At 44.6% G+C, this 20,000-nt stretch overlaps 2 protein-coding genes across 2 annotated transcripts in view; one reads left to right on the forward strand and one right to left on the reverse strand.

Moving 5' to 3' along the window:
- Positions 1–4,857: 4,857 nt before the first annotated feature.
- The window catches only part of LOC138960445 (uncharacterized), a 23,016-nt gene continuing 7,873 nt past the window's right edge, over positions 4,858–20,000 (reverse strand). Inside the window, exons 2-8 of the mRNA XM_070332356.1 lie at positions 17,108–17,486; positions 16,825–16,944; positions 15,958–16,129; positions 15,380–15,481; positions 14,952–14,964; positions 6,530–6,814; positions 4,858–6,043 (exon numbers count right to left, since the gene is read on the reverse strand). Of these exons, the coding sequence (XP_070188457.1) occupies positions 4,858–6,043; positions 6,530–6,814; positions 14,952–14,964; positions 15,380–15,481; positions 15,958–16,129; positions 16,825–16,944; positions 17,108–17,486 (2,257 nt within the window). The remainder of the gene's footprint in view (positions 6,044–6,529; positions 6,815–14,951; positions 14,965–15,379; positions 15,482–15,957; positions 16,130–16,824; positions 16,945–17,107; positions 17,487–20,000) is intronic.
- Positions 15,745–18,192, forward strand: LOC138960132 (cadherin EGF LAG seven-pass G-type receptor 2-like). Its single transcript, XM_070331885.1, has one exon. It carries the CDS (start codon positions 15,788–15,790, stop codon positions 17,558–17,560), a length of 1,773 nt encoding a protein of 590 aa, XP_070187986.1. The 5' UTR covers positions 15,745–15,787; the 3' UTR covers positions 17,561–18,192.

A 20,000-nucleotide genomic window follows, 5' to 3' on the forward strand; every position in this document is an offset into this window, starting at 1 on the left:
GAGAGAGAGAGAAACAGAGAAAGAGAAAGAGAAAGAGAGAGAGAGAGAGAGAGAGAGAGAGAGAGAGAGAGAGAGAGAGAGAGAGAGAGAGATTCAGATTCAGATTCAGATTCAAAACTTTAATACAAAGGGATAAAGGTTTTAGGCAATGCCTAATCTTCCAACCTGTCCCTTTTAGACATACATGACATTATACATTACAATTATATATTTATATAACATGTATTGAACAGCCAAACGAATAACTAATTAACTAAGAATTTGTAATCAGGTTAAAAGTAACAAAACACTAGTTATAATAACGTGGTTCATTGATTAATAAAATGATGATTAAGATGTTATGCAGTAACAGTTATGATTTTAAAGCGTAGGGAGAGAATTATTTTTGACAAAGATATTTTCGAACATTTTTTTTAAAAGATGAAAGGGTTTGACATGTTTTACAGTACATTGGAAGTATATTCCACACAAGCGATCCCCAGTAGGATAAACTAGATTTATACAAATCAATGCGTGGGAGCGGTAGCGTATAATTCAAAAGCCTCGCTCTACCAGGAGGACGCTCAAACAGGTCTTGGATGTATGAAGGTGTTTCATGGTTGTACATTTTAAACATGAAAACATTAGCATTTAAAAAGAACTGCTGATGTAGCGGAAGAATGTTCAGTTGAGTGTATTTTTCTTGAGTAGTCATATTGGGATCTCGGTTTAATAACTTTACACCTCTCTTGTGAAGTGTGTTTATTTTCTTTATATGAATATCACTGGCATTGCACCAGACAGTAGATGCATAGCAAATGTGAGAGAGACAGTGTGCGTGGAAAAACATTTTGAGGGCATCCACAGAAACAACGCACCAGAGCTTGTTAAGTAAGAAAAGGTTCCTAGAAACTCGTTTATAAACTGTATCAATGTGAGAGCGCCAGTTAAGTTCATCATCAATTACAACTCCAAGCACACGGTGTTGATGGACTTGAGCAATGCTAACTGTACCATGCATAAGATCAAGGCTCAGAGGCTGTCAGAGAGAGAGAGAGAGAGAGAGAGAGAGGCTGTCATGTTTGATATATGCACCGGTTGTAACGGGTCAGTTGGCCTATACAATAAACTTTCTGAGTTCTGAGTTCTCTCTCTCATATAAACTGCAGTTTGTGAACACAAACTGCTATCAATATGTAAAGATATAAAATGATAGTATTGGCAATAGGATATGCACCGGAGACATTACGTGATAATTTTATTTTAAACTATAACAGACTAAAAATCATAACACCGACTCCACGTATTGACCTTTTCAAATCAAGCCTTCTATATTCAGGTGCGGTCCTATGGAACTCACTGCCTATTTTTCTTAAGCATAAAACAAACACAGACAGCTTCCAAAAAAATTATATGTCGCACACAATGCAGCTAAACATGTGCCGAATGGTTCATCAATTCATTTAAAATGTATGAGCATGTTAAACAAAATTATAATAATATGCAGATCTTAATTAAGATATGTTAAAAATTGACACTTTTTATCGTTGGAAATTGTACTTAAAATGCAGCATGACAATTTATTTTTTAAAATTTGTATCTGTATATATATAATGTATTAAGTTTGATGTGATAGTTATTTGATTATATTGTTTTCTGTTCTTGTTGACCCTATATTAGGGCTAGGGCTGGATGTAAAAAAGCAATATTCTTGCCCTCGATAATAAAGATTTTGTCTTGTCTTGTCTTGTCTTGTCTTTCTCTCTCTCTCTCTCTCTCTCTCTCTCTCTCTCTCTCTCTCTCTCTCTCTCTCTCTCTCTCTCTCTTTCTCTCTCTCTCTCTCTCTCCAACACACACACACACACACACACACACACACACACACACACACACACACACACACACACACACACACACACACACACACGCACACACACACACACACACACACACACACACACACACACACACACACACACACACACACACACGCACACACACACACACACACACACACACACACACACACACACACACACAAAGGGAGGGGCGTGAGTGTGTGAGTAAAACAAGAAAAGAACACAAACTGCTATCAATATGTTCTTTAGATATAAAATGATAGTATTGCCAATAGGGAAATTCCTCAAAGAAATTCCGAGCTGCACGATGGACTCGCGCTAACCACCTTCCCTCCCCCCCCCCCCTGATTTGTATTCTAAAGTGTGTGTGTGTGTGTATGTGTGTGTGTGTGTGTGTGTGTGCGTGTGTGTGTGTGTGTGTGTGTGTGTGTGTGTGTGTGTGTGCGTGTGTGCGTGTGTGTGTGTGTGTGTGTGTGCTGTTGCCATTTAAAAAAGAGAAGTAGCCTAATGTGAGCCTGTGAGTCTATCCATTTATGAGGTGTCAATACCGCGGGGCGTTTCCACTGTTAAACTGGCGATCATGGGCATTAAGAAACTCGCAGAAATGTATTACCGTAGCAAAAATGTCATGAAAAAAAGCTAAAGGCCATAATAGCCAACAGTACTCGGAAGCGTACGTTTACAATTAAAGCAGCAAGACTCGCTTAAAGATGCCAGCACTCCATTGTTAAACTGTCACGTGATGTATCACAAATCTGTTGATGCTTTAATAGTACTGATATGGTATAAGAGCATCCTTACACTTGTACATGTTCCACAATGAACAGCCTAGCTGGGTTTTTTGCAGAGTGAGAATTTCGTGATGACTTAATCTTGCAGGTTGACACCAGTGGCAGTTAACACGTTTCAGTTGTCTTAATATTCCCGCCCTGTACTAAGAGTTGTTATTTTTAGTGTGAGTCCAATCGTCGAAGTCCGCAAATAACTCTGTCGGGTTTGTATTGGTTGTGAGAGAACCAAAAGGGAAGCTTTTCCACAAGTGCTCCTCGTCCACGTGTTTCAGACACACCCCTTGTCAGGCCAATAATGTCGCATCGGAAATTGGGCCTCAATAAAGAGCATTCACCCTTTCTTCTTCTTCTTCTTCGTTCATGGGCTTAGACGAGTAGATTTTTACGTGTATGGCCGTTTTTACCCCGCCATTCAGGCAGCCATACGCCGATATCGGGGGAGGCATGCTGGGTATTTTCGTGTTTCTATAACTCACCGAACTCTGACATGGATTACAGGATCTGTTCCGTGCGCACTTGGTCTTGTGCTTGCGTGTACACACGAAGGGGGTTAAGTCACTGGCAGGTCTGCACATAAGTTGACCTGGGAGATCGGAAAAATCTCCACTCTTAACCCACCAGGCGGCAGCGACCGGAATTCGAACTCACGACCTCCGGTTTAGGAGGCCGACGTCTTACCACCACCCTTTAATAACCCATACAAACCCCGAGATATTTCGGAACATCGACCAGTGGCAGGTATGTTTTATTTCATGTAAAAACAACCTGGGCTGATCCTAAATGAGGACCACGGGTTACGTGGGAAGGAGAGGATGTCCAAAGTGACTAGATCGACATGAAAACATGCCGTGAAACCGTTTCTCATTAACCAAACATGTTGACTGAAGGTTGGCAGCATGTGGTTTTGTTGAAAAGCAAGAACACTAATTTTCAATAACAACTAGAATCTCTGTGTAAATTGGGGATTGTTTCATGAATACATTTTAACGGACACTAGAAATGAAGCCATCGACACATTCTCACTCTGCACAGGAAGTATTTATGAGGTAAATGTTGAGTTGTGTTCTTATTCCACTTAAAAACCAAAGCAGTTGTGAGATGATGAGCCGAATTGTTTTCACACGAAGGACTGTGCCTTAACGGAAGTAGGTTGCATCCCTTGAAGTGCCAAACACTTGCAAAAAGCGGAGGTCACATGACCTTTTTGTGTGCCTTCTGCTTGAGCTTATTTCAGTTCATCCTACGTATCCTTCCTTGACGAGCTAAATAAAGATGACCTGCCTTACACGGAAATTGCTTCCTGCTCTGCATTTGTCATACTCTCCCTACACAAATAAAACAAAATCTGTTTGTGTTTGGTAGCTTAATTGCCAAAGCGGTAACTGAGCAGAGAGAACACACACAAACGGCTCAAATGCCTTGTTTTAGGAAAGTAACTTCTTGACTCGCTGCTCAGCCACAGTAATAAAGGAGCGATACAGCACACAACACACAGCACACAACACACCGAGGTCATACTGTTCTGTTTTTGTTCTCGTCCATTGTGCAGTTGCTGGTGTGTAGGGAAGATTTCCGGGTGTATCTTGTCTTGTCAAATCCCTTGAAAACTGGCCTGGTGTGGAATCTTCCTGTAAACAGCAAAGACCGTTAATACTGGTTGATAATTCAAATGATCTTTTGGTTGATCTTTTAAATGCTATATTTGGCTATATGCCACAGGAGAGATATATGCTAAAAGAGCGATATGCTAAATGAACTCGCCTAGTCCTTGTGACAAAAATTCAGCTGCTGGACTCACTCATTACAAGTGTTCTGAATACATACATGTGTATTGTCCATTCACACACCCATACATAAACATACAAACAGACGCACTAGCTAGAACTAGGAAAATACGCACGCACGCAAACAAATCAACACACACACACACACACACACACACACACACAAACACACACACACACACACACGCACATACTCACACACACACACAAACATAAACATACAAACTGACACACTTGCTCGCACAAGGCAAATACGCACGCACACAAACAAATCAATACACTCACAAACACACACACACAAACAGTCTCCCTCACACACACCCACACACACACACACACACACACACACACACACACACATACTCACACACACACACACACACACACATACTCACACACACACGCACACACACACACACACACACACACACACACACACACCTGTCAAGGCTGCACGTCAGCAGGAAGGATTTCCTGCAAGGCCTGACGAAGACGTCCCCAGAAGGCCGCCATGGCGTCAGGGTCATCATCCCACCAGATGTAGCTCATCATCTTCAGCACCGCCATCATGGCCGTCGTCAGATCACGTGACTCTACGTCATTTACACACATGACAACCAGATTATCGCCAAACTCCATGACGTGACGCAGACAGAAGTTGAGCTCGAACTGACACCACTGGTTGCGAGAGTAGTGCCTAGAGAAGACCACCAGCACCGTCTTGCTGCTCTCCACGCTGTGCGAGATGTCGTCCACGATGTTGTTGCCGATGAGGAAGTCGCGGTCGTGCAGGCATAGCCTGAGGCCCCAGTTCTCCAGCTGCGCTAGCAGATGCTGCCGCACCCAGCCCAGGTCGTCCGAGGCGTACGACACGTACACGTCGTACTGGAACTGGCCTCTCTGCAGTCGTCTCCGTCGGGCGTCTCCGCCACCTCGCACCGCTTCGTACAGCATCAGACGCAAGTGCCAACGGTAACGGTACAGCGGGAACACCGTGGTCATCACCACCAGCAGCAGACTTAAGGAGGACACTATCAGAACGTTGGTGTCACGGCCCAACAGGCACGCCTGATCGCTCAGGTAGAACGAGGTCACATTGGTGTCAGGAAGGTTGCTGCACGTGTAACTGTAGCGTGTTTTTTTCAATACTTTAGGGCCAGATGCCAACCAGCTCTGAAACCAGCGGAGGTCACAGGAACACTCAAAGGGATTGTGACTCAGATCCAGCTGTTGTAGCCTGTCGCGTGTTGCTAGACTGAAGGTGCTCTCTCTCACCAAATATATTTGGTTTGAGTTCATATCAAACTGTTGTAAGTTCAGGAGACTGTCCACAACTCCGTCTGGCAGGCTACGAATTTTGTTTTGGTACAGCAATAGTCTGTTTAACGACTTGAACCCTGACAGCATCTCAGAACTTAGTTTCTGAAGCCCTACACGACCAAGATACAGTCTTCGTAGGTTGGTCAGGTTTCCAAACAGTTTTACAAACTTGTGTTCGTCCACACTATCGAAGTAGGTGTGACTGAGCTGCAATGTCTGAAGGTTTGGACAGCCGGCAAAACTGTCATCGTCAACATCTCTGAATGAAATGTCATTGTACATCAAACCGATTTTCCTTATATGTTTGTTTCTGAATGCATATTTCTGAATACCATGATTCTTTGTGTGCATTAAGGACAAGTACAGATCCCGAAGACGAGGAAAACGCATGTCATTAAACTGATCCGTGTAGAAAGCTGACAACAGATTATTCGCTAACTCTAATGTACGTAGAGATGGTAAACAAACATCAACGTCTATCGTTCTGATGTTATTGGTTCTGAGGATCATCCGATTGAGTGCGGGAAAGAGCGAAGTTCTATTCTTGCATGTTGTGGGAAAAGTTGTCAAGCTGTTGTTTCCAGCGTTTAGTTCCCAAAGTTTAGGGAAGAAGTCCGTTACAGAAAGGACAGGCATCCTATTGCTTGCCAAACCGAGATTGCGAAGCCCCTTGAGTGGTGCAAAAACAGACATGTTGGTATTACCAAGGCGGTTGTTGTTCAGAAATAAACATTTGAGATGTGACAGTTGATGAATCCGGAAAATGTCGGGTGGAAGAGAAGGAAGGGAGCCGTGCCTTAGGTCAAGGTACTCCAGTTGTCGTATGTCCAGCACAGGACTCAGCTTGTCGTAAGTCAGGCCGTCATTAGAGGACATGATCAGGCTGGTCAGTCGTTGCAGAGGTCTGAAGGCACCAGGGCTGATAGTCTTTAGGCCATTGCTGCTCAGGACCAACGCTGTGATATTGGTCACGTTGAGGAAGAAATCGTCAGAAGGAACAGAGGTCAAGTTGTTGTGGCAGAAATTCAGTAACTGGATTCCGTCCGGCAATTTGGGAACAAACGTGAGCCTTCCATAGTTCCTGGAACAGTCTACTTTTTGTCCGCGACATGTACACAGCGGATAACACGCCTTGTCCGTTGAACGGTTTGTCCCATCACCGGTCCACTGCTCTGAGTTTCGTGCAAGCTGCTCTCTTTTGTTATTGCTACCATGAAAGCTGACAATATCTGCCACCAATAGAAACGGCACGAGCAAGGATATACACAATCTTATAGCTGCACGAGATTTCATGCTTCTTGCAAGCAGCCACCGCGACTTCACGTTGACTTCAGAAACTCCGTTAAACCTGAGGCGAAAAGATCTTGTCGTGTTGCAGGCTCTCACGACGAATTTACTTTGAAGCTGAACTCAGAAATGGAAAAGATGCTGCGATTGTAGTCCATAAATAGAACCCACTCACATGTTTATGATAGTTTTTCCTGTGGCAAATTCGTTGACTGTTTCATTTTGATCTGACAGCAACGACTGAGAATAAGCTGTAAGTAACGGGTCACAAACCAGGAGTGAGACCAAAGAGCTGAGCGAAATGTCCAATGGCATGCAGATAGATGCAAGTTCACAGTATAATGTAGAAACGCTTTTTGCACAATGTGTAAACGACTACCCCCTTGAACATGCCACGTCACTATCAGCGTCATCTGTTCCTCACTTAGCAACTTCTGTCCTGTTTGAAACGCCTTTGGTTTTTTTTCTTTCCTCTGTATTTGTGAAGTCAGACAGAGGAAGTTTGCACTATTCAATATCCGGCAAAAATAAGATCAGCCTCGCACACGCTGCTGTAACGGATTAGTCACACGTTCTCAAGCTGTTTTCAAGGAAACTTCCTCAGGGACATGTTACCGTCTATTTGAAATGTCCTTGCTTAGAATCATGTCTCATAAATTATATAAATAAACAAAACAATGCCGCGTGGAGGTAACGCTGGCAATAAATGCACCCAGAAATGTCTTTCTACTAATGGATTGCTCGCAAATTTGGTAAAACACGTTCCCAAGCATGTGATATCAAAATGGTGCGCCTCCAATATCATGGTTGTTCATTACTAAATATCTGGTAATCACCACATGACAAAACACCTCTGTGGTCCGTTCAAGTTACGACTACGGCTAGGATCAGCTACAGACCACAGAGAGCATAGACTCCACAGAGCATTATCAACTCAACCCCACCCCCTGCCCTCCTCTCCTTATTTTTTTTTTCTCTCTTTTTGAAAGCGGACAAACACTCAAGTCCTTAATGGCTCAAAACCGTAGGACTTTTAATATTAATTTTAACGAGAGCATAGACACGTTAGGGTAACTGTTATCCAGAATGGAAATGGCATCTCATTTAAATAACGTTGGTAATGTGGTATCAAAGACTTTGTACCTATTGCAAAAAAACGAAGCATTACCAGCATAGATTCATAAGCACCGAAAGTTGTGTGTGTGTGTGTTGTGTGTGTGTGTGTGTGTGTGTGTGTGTGTGTGTGTGTGTGTGTGTGTGTGTGTGTGTGTGTGTGTGTGAGGTGTTGTTGTTGCCGTATACGAAATTAATTCATATGTGCTTAGCTAGCGAGTCTGCCCATTTGCTGTTTGTCGATAGTGTGCGGTATTTCCAGTGTCACTTGATCGCAGGCAGCGTTGGCTTAAAAACACACCCAGAAATTAAGTGCCGTACCAAAACTAGTTGTGTATTTCCACAAACAGTTTAAGAGGCACGCATTAAACCGCAATAAGCAGCATCTTTGTTTGACAAATATGTGAAACACGAAACAACACGAGTCACGGAAAAGATAAAAGTGGAAAACCAAGCTTGGTTAAAGGATATTCCTGTAAAACAACTGCTATGGTTTAACCCTGTTGGCACTCCTAACCGACCCAGACGTGTATAGTTTTACAATTTAAAGCAGCTAGACTCGCTTAAAGATACCTTTCTAACAATATAAATAATCACACTAACCACCGCACATCTGTCTGCGCTTTGACATGGGGTAAGAACATTCTCCCACCTAGACACATAGCACAACTCAACTTCCTGGCTGCTTTTTGTGTAGAGTGTTCTCGAACCTCTAAAGCCTAAAAAAAAAAAAAGCATACACGGTAAAAGAAAAATTAAATAATTTGTGTGTTTGTTTGTTTGTTTGTTTGTTTGCTTAACGCCCAGCCGACCACGAAGGGCCATATCAGGGCGGTGCTGCTTTGACATAATATAACGTGCGCCACACACAAGACAGAAGTCGCAGCACAGGCTTCATGTCTCACCCAGTCACATTATTCTGACACCGGACCAACCAGTCCTAGCACTAACCCCATAATGCCAGACGCCAGGCGGAACAGCCACTAGATTGCCAATTTTAAAGTCTAAGGTATGACCCGGCCGGGGTACGAACTCACGACCTCCCGATCACGGGGCGGACGCCTGACCACTAGACCAACCGTGCCGGTAATTAAATATGGACTGGGTGGCCGAGTGGTAACGCACTTGCGCTCGGAAGCGAGAGGTTGCGTGTTCAGGCCTGGGTCAGGCCGCAATTTTCTCCCCCCTTTCCTAACCTAGGTGGTGGGTTCAAGTGCTAGTCTTTCGGATGAGACGAAAAACCGAGGTCCCTTCGTGTACACTACATTGGGGTGTGCACGTTAAAGATCCCACGATTGACAAAAGGGTCTTTCCTGGCAAAATTGTATAGGCATAGATAAAAATGTCCATCAAATACCCGTGGGACTTGGAATAAAGTAAAACAAAAATTCCATCTCACACGGCATTAAGTCTCAGGAAACAGGAATACACGCATGCAGGAAAAAAAAAAATATGGGTAGCGCCGTATGTATGGCAGCTCGCTTTCCCCGGGGAGAAAGCAGCCCGAATTTCCATGAGGGTAACCTCACTGGACTGTAAATCTTATCCAATCCAATCCAATCCAAATAAAAGATATCTGTACTCACCAATACAAGAACAGCACAAGACAGTACGAATGTTCGCTTAATATGTAAGCTTCATAAAAAAAAACAAAGCTTACATAAGCGAAAATTCGTACTGTCTTGTGCTGTTCTTGTATCGATGAGTACAGATATCTTTTTTGTATCTTGTAACTTTGTTCATCTCACCACAGTCACTTCGTTTTTTAGATTGTTTTTGAAAGCATACATTTGAACTCTTGTGTTTACCATGTGTGCTATACGTTTGCTAGTCGATGTATGTACTATATAAACTAGTTTATATAAAAATGTGCTCAACAATGGTCAATCAATCAATCAATATGAGGCTTATATCGCGCGTATTCCGTGAGTAGAGTTCTAAGCGCAGGGATTTATTTTTTTTATTTTTTTTTTTTTATTTTACGCAATTTATATCGCGCACATATTCAAGGCGCAGGGATTTATTTATGCCGTGTAAGATGGAATTGTTTACACAATACATCACGCATTCACATCGGCCAGCAGATCGCAGCCATTTCGGCGCATATCCTACTTTTTCACGGCCTATTATTCCAAGTCACACGGGTATTTTGGTGGACAGTTTTATCTATGCCAATACAATTTTGCCAGGAAAGACCCTTTTGTCAATCGTGGGATCTTTAACGTGCACACCCCAATGTAGTGGTCACAGAAAGGGTGTTCGAAAGTGGAGCACTTTCAGTTAAGATGTATTAAATTTGCATGTTGACTCTAGTATCGTATTTATATTTTATTGTCATTTATAAAAAAAAAAGTCCACTCTGCACAGAACGGACCAAGGCTTGTGATTGTTGGTACGTGTCCAAGCGGAGGGATGGAGTTACCCCGTGTACAATCCCACACACTTCCTGGATGGCGAGGGTGGTAAACGGCTGAAGGAAGGAATGTTTAAACTGACAAAACAGACATGAACACCTGTTGTGAACACGTTTTTCATAATCCAAACACGTCCATTATGTTTCTACACAAAGAAGCTGCTCGATATTGTGTCTTCACAAACAGTGCAACGCAGTGACACTTCTTGTCCATATACTTTATGATATAGTTCACTGCTTATCGATTTCCCTGTTTGTGATGGCATCCATGAGTGCCCGTTCTTGATCGCAGTACAGCCTACGGTGAGAAGCAGACGAAGTTAAGCGGGCATGAAATCTCCGTTTCTCCGTTATTTAGCACTCTCTCACTGGGATGATAAAAACAATGCTCTTATTATTCATTTCTGGCAGCTAAGGAAGGCAATGATTGTGCAACAAATCAAACTTTTGAAACATATGTCGTGAATTGTGTCAATATAATTGACTTAGTGGTGCCAAAGATAGCGTATGATAACTCCTGTAATAATAATTTTACCTTATCAGTCGGGAATGGTGATCCGAGAGACCCTTTAAATTGGTACAAAGTATTTGTGGTCTCTGCTGGAAAATATTTATTGCCAAAGAGCCGCACACTGTCCCTGATTCTATAAAATGGCTATGACAGACCAGAGCTGCCAAATCTCGCAAGTACCCGTTAATGACGACAGGAGCGAGACATCGACTGAAGACTAAATTAAAGTGACAATTAGCAAACAATCATGTGTGAACTGAATAGAGACTTTAAGACTATGAGAACGCGTGGAAGGTGACTAAAGAAACAGCCACTCATTGTGTGAGTGATAGATTGACTGAATGTATCCAACACAGATAGAACTAATAACGTTGACTTTTGAACGTATGAAAGTTTTGCAACCTTGGCGTGAATTTTAAGCCACAAGTAGATGTCGGGTTAGTCTTCAAAACAGGTTGCCAGGACAGAAAACAACAATTCCAGCTATAAAGCTGTTGTCTAAAGGAAATGACAATTCGATTTTCAACATAGCCTGACAAACTACGATTCAAAAGCATGAGAACATCTTAATATGGTAACACAAACTTGATGTATCGAAGTAAAAGTTCTTTCTGTCAAAGTTTCAACGTAGTTTTGTGGTTATTCTCCCTTTTCTCGTTTGCTCATACTGGACGTCGACACCCGAGGCGTGTGCGGACGTCGCTCTTATATTTTGAGGACCGCCACGTCGTAGAATAACTTCTGCAAGGGGATATCGTCTGGCCATGCTCTGCGTCTTGCATCCGACTGAAGCGGGCACTTCTAGAGTGGGTGGGTTGTGTTCATGGGAACAGCGTTCCAGTGACATCATTCAGAAAGCTACATGTTAAGCTTATTGGAGATGTGGGCTTGCATCTTGTTGTGTCGAGTTATGAGTCTGAACACAATGACTGTATCTTCTCATGGGTTGTGTTCATGGGGGCAGCGTTCCCGTGACATCCTTCAGAAAGCTACACCTTAAGCTTATTGGAGATGTGGGCCTGCATCGTGCTGTGTCGAGTTATGAGTCTGAACAAAATAACTGTATCTTCTCAGTGTAGGTTTTAGTAACTGTCAGCCTTGTTATGTCTGAAGTGATGTCGCTACCATTTTTTTCCAAACAAACCTGAATTAAAGGTAGTCTTAGGGGGAAGCTGTGACTGACCTGCAACTAAAACGTGCGATTAATAGACAATCTCCGGAAACAAGTCTGTCGGGTTTGTAGTGGTTGTGAAAAAGTTAATAATCTTGGTTTTATGAGGCAAACTTTCCACACGTGCTCCATGTACACGTTTACAAACACACCCCTCGATATTGACTGGCCTATAATGTCACGTGGGAAAGTGTGTTTCAATAAAAACAAGAGCATTAACTCTTTCACAACCCACACTAACCCAACACAGTTATTTCCCAACATGGCCTTTTGAATGACGGCAAGTATGTTTGCATGTTCTTGTGCATTAGTACGTACACGTGTACATTCCTTGCGTTTCTTCGTTCGTCCACCTGTTTGTTTTTCCTTTCATCTGTTTGTTCATTCATTCTGTTTACGCAAAGCACTTCACAGAACATGAATATGCGAATATCGGCTGGTTGGTGGACTTGAGTATTTAAACTAGCCTTCCAACCAAACTTCCTAACCCAAGCACGCATAGTGTTCTTCTATATGCTTGTATCTCTTAAAATGCCAAAGAATACACGAACGCCGTGTTTCATCGTGAGCAAAACAGTTAGACAACAGATTTATAGGGATACTCCTGGCCCAAAACGTATTTCAAATCGCACAGCAGCTGCACAGGTCGGTATGCGGCTTGGCAGCATGCCACAATTCACTAGAAATACCCTAAAATCAGTGTCTAAATGTGCCATTATTTAAATGTTAAATGGCCGTCAGTCTTCATAGTCAATAAATAACTGGTAGCACATGCACTGCTTTGTTTCTTGACTTCATTATGTCATTCAATGTGAGGAAAAATGCTGTCCTGGGTAGGTTTAGTATTTCTGCTGTGCCTACTCAGTAGCCTGTATTGGTTTTAACAGTCTTGTATTCAGGCACCATATAAAACACCCAGATCCGTTGTATGGTCGTCGAACACCCTGCTGCACTAAATGCTAAATGAGTGCCATCAGGAGCTTCAGAAAACGGTCCTGTTCATCTTGACCCGCCTGCCGGTGGGATCCCGTACGAGCGACAAGAAGGAGAGGGGTTAATACAGTTCACTAGGCTTGTATGACACATTAACAAGTCTAAAGACTTGAAGGTTATAGCTTGAAATCGTTATTGAACCTGATGATGTCCCAACGGCAACATTAAAGTAACGTTTCGTTTTCGAGATCTGAGACCAACATGTTGTGCTGGATAAGCTTGGTGTTTCTGCTGTCTCATCTCGGCGGTCCGTGTTACCTCCAGTCTGACTTCCAAGGTCTTCTGCCGGCTGACAATGCCTTAGCTTACTCCAGTCTCGTCTCAGATTACTTCAATGTCAGTATGCCTCCTCCCTGGCCAGGAGAAACCTCTATGCTGCCTCTCCACCATTACCATGATGACATTCCCGGCGACACAGATCATGCCACAGCGCTGTCTCCACAGTCAACATTATTTTCTGAAGCGGAGATTAGCAGAGACAATCCGTTTGCTGTCAGTGACCTCGACCTTGCTACCGACAAATTCATCTTGGAGACTTTCCCGCAACGTAGCGGCAGAACGTCCATGGAAGATGGTGAAAGCGTCGTTCCCGGCACCAAAGTTTCTCTATCGATTGCAGAATCAGTGCTGTGGAATATGACCATTGATGATGAGAGGAACGAAGGCTCCATGAGGTATCCGTACGTCTGGAACAAAACAAAGCAAAGTGCATGGGAGTTTTTGCTGGCAATTTGTCCAAGGGACTGTCTTCCTGATGATGATGCTGGTGAAAACTTCACAAACCACACACAGGTCGATGCCGAATCCAACCCAAAATTCAACAGGCAAAAGGTTCGTGTAAAATCCTTCAACGCAGTATGCTTTTCTTGTGAGTGCAAGAACAGCGGGAACGACGATCTAGTGAGAGGTTTTCCAGCAGTGGCAGAAGAACTGTCGAGTATCTATCCGGACCGAACACCCAAGGATAGCAACCAGTTTTGTGGCATAGGCAACTGTTGTCCTACAGGCCAAGAGGTAGAAGACGAGAGCTTCACAAAGGCAGGAGAACACGCGGGCTGCCTCGCTCAGTCGGGAAACAAGGCCTACGTTATCATGGGCTGTCCATCAGACACTGTCAATCAAAGTCTGCGGGACACCTGTAAGAACGGACAAGGTGAGTTCACAGTGGACGAACCCGTGACGGACAGGGACACGAATGTCACGTACAGAAACCAGGACTGCGCCAAGTGTTACGGCGTTCGCTCTTTTCAACCTTGGCCTATCTCCGTCTCCTGTGACCATTTCCAATACCTCTACCAAGCCAGATCCGAGGTGGAGCTTCTTCGCCTGATCCGAGGTAACCGAGACGATGGTACCACCAGATGGTGCGATGTAAACCACGAACCACCATCCGGCGTACCTGTAGTGAACTGCATCGACAGAATGTTCTTCCTCCACAGTGGTAACGACACCGTGCTGACGTCACCGCAACAATACAACGTCAGAATGACGGATGGCACCATCATCGCAGCCTGCAACGTCACGGGACTGTGGGCTGACTTTGACCATGACGTGCAGGCAGGGTGTGGGGAGTTCACGGGGCTGTCCTTTCGCGTTGTTGTGGAGGAAAAGTGGCAGATGTACACCAACCTGTTCTGTGCCATGTGCAATGGATTTCAACCCGAGTGGCAATACGTTGCGGGTTTCAGCGGCGTCGACACTGGTTCCCCATTAGCTTATCTCCCACTGACCTTTCTACTGGGCCTGCAGGACAGGGGAGAGGACATCATCCACGCTGGACACAAGACCTGTGTTGGTGGTCAGTGGTTTGCCTTTGATGTAAGTGTACTTCCGACAGGGACTTTTGTTGGAGGCCGTTATTCTGTACTTAATAGTCCGGCGGGTAATGGTTTGCTGAGAATGTGTTTGTTTTGCCTTTTCTTGTTGACCAGCAGCTTATATGGGTTGCATTCGATGTCAAGTTTTGACACATTCTTTTAATATATGTGTCATAGAGAATACTACATGGCTTGCGGTGTTGTATGATACTTACACGAGGTGTTTGAAAAAAATGAAACTGCGAGCGAAAGCGAGCTTTTCAATATTTGAAAAAGCAGCGAGTATAAATCATGAATTATCGTTTCAGATGCTCTGGATATGTTGACTACTTGGTACTGACCCTCATGGCTCACATAGTCGACTTGAATGTGTATCAATGCGCCTCCCTTGCTTATGTAGATGAGTAGATTTCGGTGTTCTTCCAGAATGGAATAACGATAACCTGACCAATCACATAATCTGTTACATTATAAATTAACCTATCTTGAGTAACTTACAATAACGATTGTCATTCTTCATGTTTTATGCATTCCTTCTTACTAACTCAAGTGTGTCATATTTGATGCTGAACGCTTTGGAACCGAATTCAGGTTTGTTTTGACTATACACTTATTTCATGAAAATGCCTTCGTAGATTACATTTTCATCCATCCTTGAAACTATTTTTCAGAACGAATGCCGAAACGTGAGTTGTCCAGCAGGGAAATCTCTGAACGAAACGAGCGGCACGTGCACGACGGCGGTCAAGATGATCAGAGGCCTTGTGTACCAGCTGGACATCATCCTCGTGCCCGAGCAAAGCCTGCGGCTGACCGTTCCAGCGACCAATCAGAGCGTGGTGGTCAGCATGCTAAACAAGTCCCTCGTGCAGACGTTTTATGAAAAGACGAGTGGGCTGCTCGTGCAATACTATCTGACCTCCTTCATTTACACCCAGGCCGTTGTCACCAGGACCGCTGCTGACGTGTACACGGTACAACACGAAGTGGACAGGGTGAGGGTCTCCACCAACATGACCTCCACCCGTTCTAAGGAGAGAGATGAAGTGGAAGAAGCGCTGGTCAGCAACCTGTTGCTTCAGGACTGGACACTGTTCACAACGATGAAAGGTGAGACCGTCAACTTCAAACCTTCTTCAGTACACCGCAACTTGTTTGGTATTCGGAATAACAATTCTAACGCAAGGGTCTACGTTCACGATCACTCTGATATTATAGACTCTCAGTCCATTTGGAGTAGCGTTCACATTCCACGAGAACTCAGGATCCAGCCGACTCGTTTGCTTACGTGTCCGTCGGTGGAGTTTGGTCCAACTGAGTTTCTCATTGAGCCAGAAGAGAATGCAGAGGACCATGTGAATGAAACCGAATCAACGGGTCAAGAACAAGATTCCTCGAAAACGTTACTTCCTCTCGTGATAAAGGATGAGAACATTCCCGGCCCTGTCGTGTTGAAGAAGGTAACGGGGCAGTGGAGGGTGGCTTTGATGGGAAGAGAGGTGTCCCTGCTCCACTCCCAGTTCTCGTGGGAGATTCGCCAGGACGGCAGCTTCGTGATCTGTTTGGACACGCTGGAGGAGCTACTAGCAAAGCACAGACGGCGCAAGGTTAGTGGTTTTTCCTGGCAGTACGCTCTGTCCATGGCGGCCATTCCGCTCTCCATCCTCTGCCTCCTCGTCCTCCTCGTCGTCTACGCGCTACTCCCAGAACTGCGCACGCAGCCTGGCCTCAACACAATGGGCACGTGCACCACACTGCTGCTGGCTCAGCTGTCACTGCTGCTGGCCTCGCACCGCGTCGTCTCCGGCGCATGGTGCACCGCTGTGGGCGTCTTTGTGCACCTGTCCTGGTTGAGCACGTTCTGTTGGACCTCGGTCTGCTCGGTGCACATGTACCGGGCGTTCTCCTGCAAGACGGACCGGCGGTGCGGGCGTGTGAGCTACAAGGTGCTGGCACAGAGCGGGGCGGTGACCCTGCTGCTACCAGGGGCCGTGGTGGCCGTGGTGGTGGCTGTGTCGTGGCAGCAGTCGGGCGGTCGTTCCATCGGCTACAGCAGCGCCACGTGCTACCTGCGCTCCCCCTTGGTGGTGGGGCTGTCCGTGCTCCTCCCTCTCTCCGTCATCCTGGCCTTCAACCTGCTCTTCTACTCCCTCACCGTCTACCGCATCCACAAGGTCACCACGCTGCAGGCGCGCGCCCAGAGCGAGACGGTGAGCGGCGCACAGCACGTGCGGGCGTGTCTTCGCCTGTCGCTCCTTACCGGGGTCACCTGGCTCTTCTCCCTCCTGTCCGAGAGCATGGACCTGGATTGGTTGCGTGCTGTCTCCATCCTGGCAAATGGCGGGCAGGGCGTGCTTCTGCTGCTGTCTTACGTCACAACCAAGCGCGTGACAGACATGCTGATGACGCGGTTGGGGTGTGGGGATGACGTCACCAGAGGAAGTTCCACTGTGACAGAGGGGTTGACGGAGCGGAGCAATGTCATGGTCCGGAGATCACATGCGTCTAATGCTGATGTCTGACCTGGTGATGTAGAGACAAGGACACAAACGTAGACCTCTTCTTGAATTATACACGCAAAATAGATTAAATGTGTATATAAACACGACATGTGCGTGCACGCATGTACTTGTGCTTATCACATTTTTGCGGATATTAATACATACATTTATTTTTCGTTTGCAAAAATACCGACACACTCTCATTCAAACACAGGCAGATACGGACACACGTACCTCTCTCTCTCTCTCTCTTTCTCTCTCTCTCTCTCTCTCTCTCTCTCTCTCTCTCTCTCTCTCTCTTTCTCTCTCTTTTTCTCTCTCTCTCTCTCTTTTTTTTCTCTCTCTCTCTCTCTCTTTCTCTCTCTCTCTCTCTCTCTCTCTCTCTCTCTCTCTCTCTCTCTCTCTCTCTCTCTCTCTCTCTCTCTCTCTCTCTCTCTCTCTCTCTCTCTCTCTCTCTCTCTCTCTCTCAATGTTCTATTATGCATTATGTAGTCGTATAGGTAATGTTGTAGTTAGTAATACTGTATGATTGCGATTGACAATTGTCCTTTTATTGTCTTTATCTTGATGTCTTAGTTTAGCAGGGACAGATTGTAAGACTAGGCGTGAGCCTAAAATCTCCATCCTTGAGTAATAAAGTTCGTTCGTTCGTTCTCTCTCGCCTTTTGATTTACCACACTTTGTATAACGTCAAAGATATGCTGTGCATTGTATGTTCTGAACATAATTTTGTTGTACTATTGCTGACTCACTCTCTCTCTTTCTCTTCTTTACGTACGCGCAGGCACACACACACACACACACACACACATACACACTCACACACACACACACACACACACACCCACATACACACACACACACAAACACACACACACACACACACACACACACACACACACACACACACACACACACACACACACACACACACATACGCACGCTTGCGTGCATATTTCAAAACATCGCAGTTACACTAACTTGGAACAGCAACAATGGTAACAACCGCCGCCCTAACATTTTCGAGGGTTTCCTGTCAAAAGGTAGTATCGCCTTTATTTTTATAAACGGGAGATAAGGCCTTTTGGCAAACAATCCTCGAACAAACTTCACATTATCTTCATCGTTCACGAAAATACATGCTTCAATATTGGATCATGGTGAAATGTGTATGACGTGAACATCTGCATGAAAGAAAATCAATAAACAGACACATCACATAAAACACAGTTTTTCCGTGTTAATGAATACAGGTGAGTCTTGGCCGCTTAGGTTGATATCACAGCGCCTATTGTATTTTATTTCTCACTGTGCATGTTGCGTAGTAATGCCTGGACGTGTTTTGCTGAAACGCACGAGCGAAGGTGACGATTCGTATCTTTCCTTCACTTCTGACGTCGAAGTAGAATGCAAAGGATGGCTGTCGACAACCCCACCCCCCCCCCCCCCCTGCACCACCACCATATCCCCAGACTTTGTTCTCCATGTTTTCGATAAATATCTTTGATCATGTCATATTCGGCTTTTTGTGAAAGTTGAGGCCGCACTGTCACGCCCTCATTATTCAATCAAATTTAATAATTAAAATTCTTCGACGAAGTCCGGACTATGTGATTGAATTTCAGCGTATTAAAATCGAATTTTCACTAGCAGATTTAAAAATAATTGCATCGTAATCCTCAATTTCTCCTGATTTCAAAAACAAATACATATGTCATGTTTACAGTAAAAATGTGCTCAGAATGATAGAAAATAAGAAATGAGAAAATAAGTACTGCGTTCGCGCGCTACGTGGAGTCTCGGTGATGACTGTTTAGTTGGTGTTAATAATCTGTTCCTTTTATGCCGACAGCTTGACTAAATGTGTTTATATCGCTTCACGCGCCTTGTTTTTTTAATACGGCGAATCGGGTAGGCGAGCTTAAAGGCACAGTAAGCCTCCCGTAAACCATCACAGAGCTCCCCGAGCGTCTACATACAGTACAAGCATACTTCCATTTGAACGCTCACCGAACGGGAACATCCTGGCTGCTTTCTGTCGAGCGTGAGAAATTTTCAAAGAATTTATGTTCGTGGACTTGGTCCTCTACAACAATGGCGCCTCGTTTTGGTGCTGGACAGCTGTTATGAATATTCCGCAATACCGGAAATCACGCCCAGACAGTAAGCCTCCCGTAAACCATCACAGATACTGTCAGGCTTTTACACACAGTACAAACACCCTTCCATTTGAACGCTCACCAAAGGGGAACATCCTAGGTGCCATACGTACAGAGCGAGCAATTTTTAAAGAATTAATTTTGCAGATTGTCTCGAACACGTTTTGAACCCATCCTGAACTCATGTCAAAAATGAGTTACTTCCCTTCGGAAGCAGGGTCACTCACGCAAGGGTCGTAGCAGACGACGGTTTTTTCAGTGCATATCGCCGTTCCTCTCAACAGTCAAAAGCCATCGCTAGA

The sequence above is a fragment of the Littorina saxatilis genome, linkage group LG2 (assembly GCF_037325665.1).
Source record: "Littorina saxatilis isolate snail1 linkage group LG2, US_GU_Lsax_2.0, whole genome shotgun sequence".
Taxonomy (NCBI): Eukaryota; Metazoa; Mollusca; class Gastropoda; order Littorinimorpha; family Littorinidae; genus Littorina; species Littorina saxatilis.

Coding starts and splice junctions, on each gene's coding strand:
- LOC138960132 (XM_070331885.1), top strand. CDS start 15,788: ATGATCAGAGGCCTTGTGTACCAGCTGGACATCATCCTCGTGCCCGAG.